The sequence below is a fragment of the Vipera ursinii genome, assembly GCF_947247035.1.
Source record: "Vipera ursinii genome assembly, chromosome: 2".
Classification (NCBI taxonomy): Eukaryota; Metazoa; Chordata; class Lepidosauria; order Squamata; family Viperidae; genus Vipera; species Vipera ursinii.
In genome coordinates this window covers 18,069,766-18,080,573 of record NC_139513.1, presented here as the reverse complement: position 1 = coordinate 18,080,573, position 10,808 = coordinate 18,069,766, and the positions used below count along the sequence as shown (strand labels likewise).

Genomic DNA, 10,808 nt, shown 5'->3' with positions numbered 1-10,808 from the left:
GAGACTTCCTCGGACACGTGCTGACTCTTCAGCTTTGAAACAGAGATGAGCACTGGCCCCTAGAGTTGGAAACGACTAGCACACATGTGCGGGGGAACCTTTACCTTTACCTATGATTATCAATAAGCAAAAAACACCCTAATAGGTTTTTTGCAGAATTGCACATTTCCTGAACAAGTGAATATCCAGTAACTTTTGCTGGTAGCCAAATACGGGAAATTAGCCCTTAGAAAACTAACAATTTTCTTTTCTCCCTTATCTCTAATACTGAAGCACATTTGACTAAATGAACAAGCCCAGAAATTAGTTAATTTCTCAGCCATACGTCTAAAGGCAGCAATGAAATTCAAGCCTTCCCTACACTCATCACCTTCTGCTTCATGTGGATTTTCTTGTGTGCAGTAAGGGAAGAATTCTGTGTGAAGCACCGTCCGCACTCTGGACATTTGAAAGGTTTCTCCCCAATGTGTAAACTTACATGATTTATGAGTTTAGACCTAGTACTAAAACTTTTCCCACAATCCGGACATTCATATGGTTTCTCCCCTGTGTGAGTCCTATGATGTACCACCAACTCAGAATTCCGACTGAAAGTTTTCCCACAATTAGGACACTCGTATGGTTTCTCCCCAGTGTGAGTCCTCTGGTGTATCACCAGGGTGTAATTTTGACTGAAACTTTTCCCACAATCCAAACATTCATATGGTTTCTCCCCTGTGTGAATCCTTTGATGTATAACCAGCTCAGACTTTCGACTAAAGTTTTTCCCACATTCCAGACACTTGTATGGTTTCTCCCCTGTGTGAGTCCTGTGGTGTATCACCAAGTGAGAATTCCGACTGAAACATTTTCCACAATCCAGACACTCATATGGTTTTTCCCCAGTGTGAGTCCTCTGGTGTATTACCAGATCATAATTCTGTCTGAAACTTTTCCCACAATTTGGACACTCATATGGTTTCTCTCCTGTGTGTGTTCTCTGGTGTATCACTAGGTGGGAATTACGACTGAAACTTTTCCCACAATCTGGACACTCATATGGTTTCTCCCCGGTGTGAGTCCTCTGGTGTAACACCAGGTGGGAATTGTGACTGAAGGTTTTGCCACACTCCTGACACTCATACAGTTTGTGTCTTATGTGTGTCCTTTGATGTACAACTAGGTTGCAATTTTGAATGAAGTGTTTCTCGCAGTCTGTACACTTATATTGTGCCTCCTGAGTGTGAGACCTCTGATGTGTCACCAGGTGGGAATCCTGAGTGAAACGTTTCCCACAATCTGGACACCTGCACAGTTTCTCTTCAGTGTGAATCTTCTGGCATATCACATCAGAATTCTGACTGAATCTTTTCCCACAATCTAGACTCTCATATGTTTTTTCCTCAGTGTGAGACATTTGGTGACTCTCAAACTGGCAATTCTGACTGAACGTTTTACCACACTCCTGACTCTCACATGGTTTCTCTCCTATATGTGTTTTCTGATGTAACACCAGATCAGAATTGTGACTGAAACTTTTCCCACAATCAGGACATTCATACAGTTTCTCCCCAGTGTGAGTCCTCTTGTGTATCACCAGGTTTGAACTGTGACTGAAAGTTTTTTCACAGTTGGGACACTTGTATGGTTTCTCTCCAGTATGTGTCCTCTGATGTACCACCAGATCGGAATGGTGACTGAAACTTTTTCCACAATCTGGACACTCATACGGTTTCTCCCCTGTGTGTGTCCTATGATGTATAACCAGGTGGGAATTCTGACTGAAACTTTTCCCACAATCCAAACATTCATATGGTTTTTCACCAGTGTGAGTCCTTTGGTGTATCACCAGGGCATAATTCTGACTGAAACTTTTCCCACAATCCGGACATTCATAGGGTTTCTCCCCAGTATGAGTCCTCTTGTGTATCACCAGGTTGGAACTGTGACTGAAACCTTTGCCACAGTCCGTACACTCATACGGTTTCTCTCCTGTGTGTGTCCTCTGATGTACCACCAAGTCAGAATTATGACTGAAACTTTTCCCACAATCTGGACACTCATATGGTTTCTCCCCAGTGTGAGTCTTGTGGTGGCTCACCAGATGGGAATTCTGACTGAATCTTTTCCCACAATCCAGACACTCATATGGTTTCTCCCCTGTGTGGGTCCTCTTGTGTATCCTTAGGGTGGCCTGCTTCCTAAAGATTTTCCCACAGTGATGACACTGAGTGGACTTTTCTCCAGTTTGGATCCTCTCGTGCATAATCAGCTACAATCTGCAATTTTTGCAGGGAGATTTCCACCAGTTACATTTTTGGATTCTCAAGGTCCAAAATGTTTTTGATCCCTTCTTCGATGGTGCTTTGATTCAAGCTTCTCTTTCTTCCTTCACCTGATGAGGCTTGCATGATTGTCTGCCCTAGGTATCTATCGAAGTGACCCATTCCTGATTTCCAGATTATTTGAAATTTGGAAATGATCTTGTCCTTGGCCTTTTCATGAAGTGTTTCAGTGAGTTCCACAGACTCAATTATTTCCAGTTCAAAATTCTCTTTGTGTTATTCTGTCTTTTGTCTCTCACCTGCCTTGGGAAGGAGAAGAATTTTGTGGTTTTCTGTAGGAAGTGGAAAAAACTTTGATTGCTGGCTGGCTGGTTTTCTGGACATCCTCTTCATCTAAAAGATTCACATAAAGTGGTGAGTTTAATCCTTATAAAAGGGTACACAAGATTTGAAAACAGCAAGAAAAATTCATACATTACAATTAAAAAGAAATGCCAAAAATGATAGGTTAACAAGTAACATTAACTATGATTCATTTGACACATGCTGGCTGAGGAATTCTGGGAGTTGAAGTCCACAAGTCATAAAAGGGCCAAGTTTGAAGACTCCTGCCCTATGGGTTAATTGGAACCTCCTATATAGCCTTCTCTTCTCTTCCACATCCTCTCTAGCAATCCAAGAATACTCAATGGTTTCAATCCTTTTAGCTATACCTCAGGAGCTGCTACTGTACTGATGAGTTTCTAAGTGTGGGTGTTACTGATCAGTTGAGCACCATACAGCAACAGTTTATTTATTAAATTTCTATGATAAATTTCTATTTATTCAATCTCTCTGATAAGGTGATATTGGGCGTCTTACAGTTCATAAAAAGATAAAGCAATTTAATTTTTTTTAAAACTATGCAAATTAAAATAAGGCTGAAAAACACAATCTGAGATGCTTAAAATATTTTTTATTATTATTACATCCGAGCAAGTCATTTTCGATTCCTGGGGATAACATTGATAAGATTTTCTCCAGGACAATCTATCCCAAACCTATTCTTTTGGTTGTCCCATCGCTGCTGGAACTGAGAAAGCTTTCTTTGCAGGAAGCGAGACCTAAACCAACGGAAAGCATCCTTGGGGAAAAATGATATGCAAACAGGCAAAATGAAGTGCATCCGTAAAGACTGCTGCAGTCAGTTACTCATCTTGGTTTGTGTGTGTGTGTGTGTATGTGTGTGTGTGTGTGTGTGTGTGTGTGTGCAGGATAATTCCTCCGTTCCTTTGCAACTGAGAGAAACACGAAGAGTGAAGCTTGACTCTACTTAGCTTCACAAGATTAGCCTGGTGCTGGGCCCTATGGGTTCATGAAGTTCTTCTTTTGGCTGCCGCCGTAAATGAGTGCTAGCTTCATCCTATTAACAGAATAATGAAGCATGGGAGCAAAACTGGAAGTGTCCACTGGCTTTACCTCTGAACCACATTTAGATAGGAGGTACATGTGATCTTCCTATCTGTGTTATTGGCAGGGCTTTTTTCCTCATAGAACGCTCAGAACGGAGTTCCGGCACCTTTTTTGGATGGAACCTTGTAGGGTAGGCAAGGCGGGTTGTATGACATGTGTGAATTCTGGCACCTTTTTCTTTTACAAAAAAAAGCACTGGTTATTGGGGAATCTAAATCTCACTAGAGAACAGAATGGCTCCGAGGAGCCTTCCCAATCTCCAGAGGAGTTTTGCAGCCTTATCATTCTCAAGCAACTTGGACTAAAGACCGGGAGGAAACTACTTTGCAGAAAGTGATCTAAAGATCCTTGTCCTTTGGCAGGGTTAGTTCTCAATGGAGATCAAAACCCCTCTAAATTGTAAATGGTTATGGCTTCAGAGGATTCGTTCCTTCTTGCTAGGGCTGCACTGTGTGTTCTGAAGCTGTAAGCAGCCTAATCAAGGAACCAACAAGAACACCTTCACATCAGTCTCTTCTAGCATTGATGACGTTACCTAGTTGGGTAATGAAACATCTGCAAGAAAACAACCAAGCTTAGAAAGCACCAAGGATCCCAGAGCTCATCCCAGAGCTACAAATATTCTCTTCTATTTCTCTTGTTGGCATGTATCACAGAACACGTTTTATCTCTTGGGAAGGCCATTTATAAAGAACAGTCAAAAGCTGCTTTTTCATTCAAAGCCTTGGTGGAGCAGTGGGCTAATGCCTCCTTAAGTAACACCAGCTGCCTGCAATTAGTGCAGGTTCAAGTCCCACCAGGCTCAAGGTTGACTCAGCCTTCCATCCTTCCCAGGTAGGTAAAATGAGGACCCAGATTGTTGGGGGCAATTAAGCTGACTTTGTAATAATGCCGCTTGGGGTGTGTGTGAAAGCCCTAATAAGCAGGCATATACATAGAATGAAGGCTACTGATAAACTTGTAAGCCGCCCTGAGTCTTCAGAGAAGGGCATGATATAAATGGAATTTTAAAAAAATTATGCAGTTCCAGAAAGAATTAAAACTTGAGGTTGAAAGCTTCCACAGGTGTTGAATTTCAGTGAGGCTGACCCAGACAAACTAGGTAGGATGCAGCCCACAGCAGTCAACCAGAATCTGAGCAGGTAAGAGAGGCAGGTTTAGGGGCTGCATCTCAAAACAAGCCCACATGGACAGGGCTGCCCATTGGCCAAAGCCTGGGATGCCTCTCAGCTCTCTGCCACCTGCTTGCAGATACCACTGGCCTCCTTCCTAGCGCAGGTCACTCAATCGGAGGGGAGTCCCTTCAGCCTCCCGGGCTGGGAACTACGATCCGTTTGAGTCCGGATCTCCCTGAGTCCTCCTCCTCCTCTTCCTCCCCTCCCGACCTTGGGCAGCTGATCCTCTCCAGCAGCGACAGAGGAAGGACGTGCGAACGGTGGCCCCCACCCACCCACCCACACACACCCCAAACCTTCCGGGGGGAAAAAGCTGCCAGGAAGCCACACGCTGGCAGCTTGGCTGCTCCGAGGAAGGATTTTATTTTTTATTTATTTATTTATTTATTTATTTATTTATTTATTTATTTATTTATTTATTTATTTATTTATTTTATTACATTTATATACCGCCCTTTCCCGAGGGACTCAGGGAGGTTTACAGGGTAATTAAAAACCAAAAATACAAAAGTTAAAAACCAAATTTAAAAAAGATTAAATTTATCCCTGTATAAATAAAACCCCAATTAAAATAAATTAGTCCTCAGCCTGGGCCAGACAGCTCGAAGAGCCAGGTCTTCAGGCCCCGGCGGAACGAACAGAGGTCGGGGGCAGTCATCAGCTCCACTGGCAGCTGGTTCCAAAGGGCAGGCGCCCCCACTGAGAAGGCCCTATCCCTGGGTGTCGTCCGCCGGCAATCTCTTACCGGTGGCACCCTGAGAAGGCCCTCCCTGTGGGAGCGCACTGGACGAAGGGAACTTGATGCCGGCAGCAGGTGTTCCCTCAGATATCCCGGACCCAAGCCATGTAGGGCTTTATAGGTCATCACCAGCACCTTGAATTTCACCCGGAGGGCAACCGGAAGCCAATGCAGCTCGCGGAGTAGAGGTGTTACGCGGGAGTATTGGGAGACCCCCATCACAACTCGCCGCGGCCGCATTCTGCACCAGTTGAAGCCTCCGAGTGGTCCTCAAGGGCAGCCCCATGTAGAGAGCGTTGCAGTAGTCCAAACGGGAGGCCAACTGCACCATTTTAAGGGAATCGGGAGATCCGTTCGCAGAAGCAGCCATCAAGGTGGACAAGCAGCGGCGCAGCAACGTGCACCGAGCAGAAAACCTTGCAAGCAAAGACGGGGACTCGGAAGGGGAGAGGGCGCAACTAGGGAAAGCCCAACTCCTTGCTGCCCCTCCCCCAAGCAATCCCTCCTTCCCATCCCGCACCTGGGGATTCCCCCTCTTCCTCCTCCTCCTCTTGAAACGTCCCCCCCCCCTCTTGCAACATCCTTACTCACCTGGAGCCCCTCCCCGCGGGAGATCTCCGCAGCCCTAGCGCTGCAGGCGGCTGGAGACCAGGAAGTGGGGGCAGGAGGGGCCGGAGATTGGGCTCCCAGCCCTTTCCCCCTCCCCCATCGTGTCTCCTCTCTAGGCGCAAAGGAAAAACTCTCTGCCTTTAACCCCTTCGCTGAAGCCCGGGCAGGGAAGGGGCGGAACTGACTGAGCAATGCCAAAATCCCCCAGCCCGGACCCGCCAGAGAGGGTCGCGGGCATCACCAAAGCCAAAGGCTCAAAGCGAGCACCGAGACTGGAAGAGCAAGTTACATGGGCTCATCTGCATCTATAGGGGAAAATTAGGAATTTATTTATTTATTTATTTATTTTATTGGATTTATATTTATATTTATATTTATAAAAAAATAAAATATACCGCCCTTTCCCGAAGGACTCAGGGCGGTTTACAGGGTATTTAAAACCAAATCAATACAAAAGTTAAAAACAATTAAAAAAAGATTAAAATTTTAATTAAAATTAAAATTAATTGAAAATGAGTGATGCTGTCCTGCAAGTGCGGTGGGACTACAACACCCACCATCCTTCACCCCTAGCTTTATAAAGAAAGTAAGGTTTTATTTATTTATTTATTTATTTATTTATTTATTTATTTATTTATTTATTTATTTATTTATTTATTTATTTTTGGGACTTATATGCCGCCCTATCTCCCGAAGGACTCAGGGCGGCTAACAACAATAAAAAACAACAATACAAAAATTAAAAAAGAATTAAATAACAGCCCCAAAATAAATTAACTACACAGTTAAAAATTAAAACATATTTAAAAACCCATCATCAATCCAGGTCAGCCAGATGGAAGAAAAAAGTTTTGAGGTCGCAGTGAAAGGACCGGAGGTCCGGGGCCATATAAATCCAAGGTTTTACACTTGGGGAGGGGGAACCCAAATGTACAGGTACAGATTAGGTGAAACCTGGCTCAATAACAGTAACTGTCGGAGGGATCCTGGAGTCCTAGCGGACAAATGTGAGCGAGCAGTGTGTGTGGGAGCAGTCAAATAAGCCAATGCAGTTCTAGGTTGCATGAACAGATGGATACAGAATCAAGATTGCGTGAAGTGTTAGTGCCACTATATAAAGCCCTAGTAAGACCATTTGGAATATTGCATTCAGTTTTGGTCACCACATTCTAAAAAGCTATGCTGAGATTCTGGAAAGGATGCAGGGAAGAACAACAAAGATAATTAGAGGGACCTGGAGTCTAAAATATATGAAGAATAATTTGCAGGAATTGGGTATGTCTAGTCTAGTAAAAAGGAGTAGGGGTGATAGCAGTGTTCCAACATTTGAGGGGCTGTCACAGAGAAGAAGCGGTCAACCTATTTTCCAAAGTCCCTGAAGGCAGGAGGAGAAATAACAGTTGGAAATTAATCAAGGAGAGAAATGACTCGGAACTAAGGAGAAATTTCCTAACCCTGAGACCAATCAACCAGTTGAGCAGGGGGTTGGATCAGATGACTCCAATGTCCCTTCTGTTATTCTGTTGTTGGCTGGAATGCCGGGATTTGTTCAATATCTATACAGGATGTCAGGAGGAGTCTGGGAACACCTTTTCTGTCTACTGATTGCATCAAAAGGTAAAGGTAAAGGTTCCCCCGCACATGCATGCTAGTCATTTCCGACTCTAGGGGCCGGTGCTCATCTCCGTTTCAAAGCCGAAGAGCCAGCGCTTGTCCGAGGACGTCTCCGTGGTCATGTGGCCGGCATGACTAGACGCCAAAGGCGCACGGAACGCTGTTACCTTCCCACCGTAGTGGTCCCTATTTTTCTACTTGCATTTTTACGTGCTTTTGATCTGCTAGGTTGGCAGAAGCTGGGACGAGTAACAGGCGCTCACTCTGTTACGCGGCACTCGGGATTCGACCCGCCAAACTGCCGACCTTCTGATCGACAAGCTCAGCATCCTAACCCACTGAGCCATAGCTAAACCAAGCGAATGCCCTTTCAACAAAATTTGTCAGTCTGCAAAGATGCTATTGGATGCCTTCTGACTTTTGGCTACTATAGATGCACATGGCTCTCCTGAACATACGGACAGTCCCTTGTTCCGAGTAGGATGGTCGATTTCATGGCTTCCGTTAGAAGAAAGTCCTGGGTCTGAAAGCAGGCAGGATTATCCAAAGAGTGCACAGGGCAATGAGGAGAAGACAATGGATGGTTGCAACAAAATTATAAATTTGAGGTGGTTATTTTTATAGAGAAATCTTTCCTTTGTTTCTCCCAGGGATACAGCCAGCCCTCTAGGAGGAATTATTGGAAACTGCAATTGGCTGGATGGCCAAAAGGGGGAGCCAAGCATGTATTGTGTATTCGGAAAGGAATTGTTATTTTATTTATTGATGTATTTGCCCCTCTCTCCCCCCCCTCCAATGTCATACCAAACAATTCTGGGCAGCTAAAAGTGTTTACCTAAATGGGCAATCACCTTTGGCCAGTCTCAACCTCTTTCTCAAATTCTGTAACTTTTGTTTTACTTTTAAGTTTTTACCTTTTGCCCTGGAAGTAGCTGTGAGGATGAGATGTGAGGAACAATGGAAGATGGAATGGCAACAGAAGATAGTTTTTACTAAGATGTTTAAGTTGTGGCGGGTCTGACACTTTGCACATGTTTAAATTTGAAGCCACTTTGCACTTGAGGCTCAGGCCAAATAAGCCGGTGAGTTCCTCCTCACCTGCTCTGGATTGTTGGGCATCCTTCTGTAAAGGGTTCATAATGTAACCTGATCAAATGCAACCTGATTAAATCCTGAGATGTGTGCAAACCTGGTGGCCAACTGCAAGAAACATCTGACCTCTGTGATTGCCAACCAAGCTTTTGCCACCAAGCACTAAGTCATGTTTTGCGAAGGGGTCAAATACTTATTTCACTCATTAAAATGCAAATTAATTTATAACTTTTTTGAAATGCATAAAGGTTAGTATGTGATAGACTTAATCTATCATTGTACAGAGCAACTAGCTAGCATGAACACCTGGTTGCTCATCAAGACTAGTTTATGGCACAGGTTATCCATCTTCTGACAAATTTTAAGTGCTGCTCCACAGAACCTGTGACATTTTGTGTTCTACTCGGTTTCCTATCTGAAAGCAGCAGGGACCTGTGGAGTATTTATGCAGCACAGGTAGTCCTCGAGATATGAGTGTAATGGAGCCTGCACGTTCCATTCGTAACTCAAAAACTCATGGGATTGAATCTCATACCTCCAATGAGATCGTTCCCTGCTTATTAACACATAATAATAATAATAATAATAATAATAAGAAGAAGAAGAAGAAGAAGAAGAAGAAGAAGTTGGAAGGGACCTTGGAGGTCATCTAGTCCAACCCCCTGCTAAGGCAGGAAACCCTATACCATTTGCGGCTCGTTAAATGAACATGAGGTATCTCAGAGTGGGAAAGGCCATGGAGGGCCTAGTGATGGAACAGGTCCCAAAGGTCTCCCCAACCCAGTAAGATACCTCATGCTTACCCCTCCCTTCATGCTGCGCCGGACTCACCTTGAAAAGATCTGTCTCTTCTCTGCCGTGGTTAATGCTGCCACCCGGATCCGAGGCTGAGGGACGCCTCAGATCCAGATCCAAGCCGATTATCTTTTTTTTCTCATAAGGTAAAGGTAAAGGTTCCCCCGCACATGCGTGCTAGTCGTTTCCAACTCTAGGGACCAGTGCTCATCTCCGTTTCAAAGCCGAAGAGCCAGTGCTTGTCCGAGGACGTCTTCGTGGTCATGTGGCCGGCATGACTAGATGCCAAAGGCGCACGGAATGCTGTTACCTTCCCACCGTAGTGGTCCCTATTTTTCTACTTGCCTTTTTACGTGCTTTTGGACTGCTAGGTTGGCAGAAGCTGGGACGAGTAACAGGCGCTCACTCTGTTATGCGGCACTCAGGATTCGACCTGCCAAACTGCCGACCTTCTGATCCACAAGCTCAGCGTCCTAACCCACTGAGTCCCTTACTTTTTCCCCCCTCATATCTCAACTCAAAAGCTGAAATCCCTTTTCACATAAACTCAATATTCCTGCAGCACTTACATCATGCTCAAATGCCTTTACACATGAAATTTTTACACTGCTTTTATCACTGCCCCAAACTTTCATATATTTTTCATTATGTGGTTCATCCTAACGACAAGTGTTACAGGGGTTTGTTACAGGGGTCAGCACAGGCTGACACTGAATCACAAGCGGGTTCTCCTTGAACCAGTGTTTTGGAGATGTTGGAAAAAGATGAATTCTGAACCCTCTTCACCTCTCCTCTCCCTTTCTTCATATTTGCAACCCACAATTTCTATGTAAATGTGAATGTTCCTTTTGTACAGTAGCATTTTTTTTAATGGCCTGCACCAGATTACTAGGGCATCAAAGCAGTCTTGACTATCATTCCCAGTAATATTCTGCAAGGGCTCTGCTGGCTAGGAAATTCTGGGGTTGGGAATCAGGACAGCCAGAGAGAAAGCTAAAATTCTGCATGTTGCATTTCTATGAGCTATGATGATAAAACATGCAAACAAAAAAGGTGTTTTTTTGCAGA

General features: G+C 44.4%; 1 protein-coding gene across 1 annotated transcript; it reads right to left on the bottom strand.

Annotated features, from left to right (window-relative positions):
• Positions 1-275: 275 nt before the first annotated feature.
• On the bottom strand, positions 276-6,276 carry LOC310636119 (uncharacterized protein). The gene is made up of 2 exons (XM_083355655.1): positions 6,222-6,276; positions 276-2,657 (listed from the first exon to the last, which is right to left on the bottom strand). The coding sequence occupies exon 2, from the start codon at positions 2,243-2,245 to the stop codon at positions 347-349; it is 1,899 nt and encodes a 632-aa protein (XP_083211781.1). The 5' UTR covers positions 2,246-2,657; positions 6,222-6,276; the 3' UTR covers positions 276-346.
• Between the last annotated feature and the right edge of the window lie 4,532 nt (positions 6,277-10,808).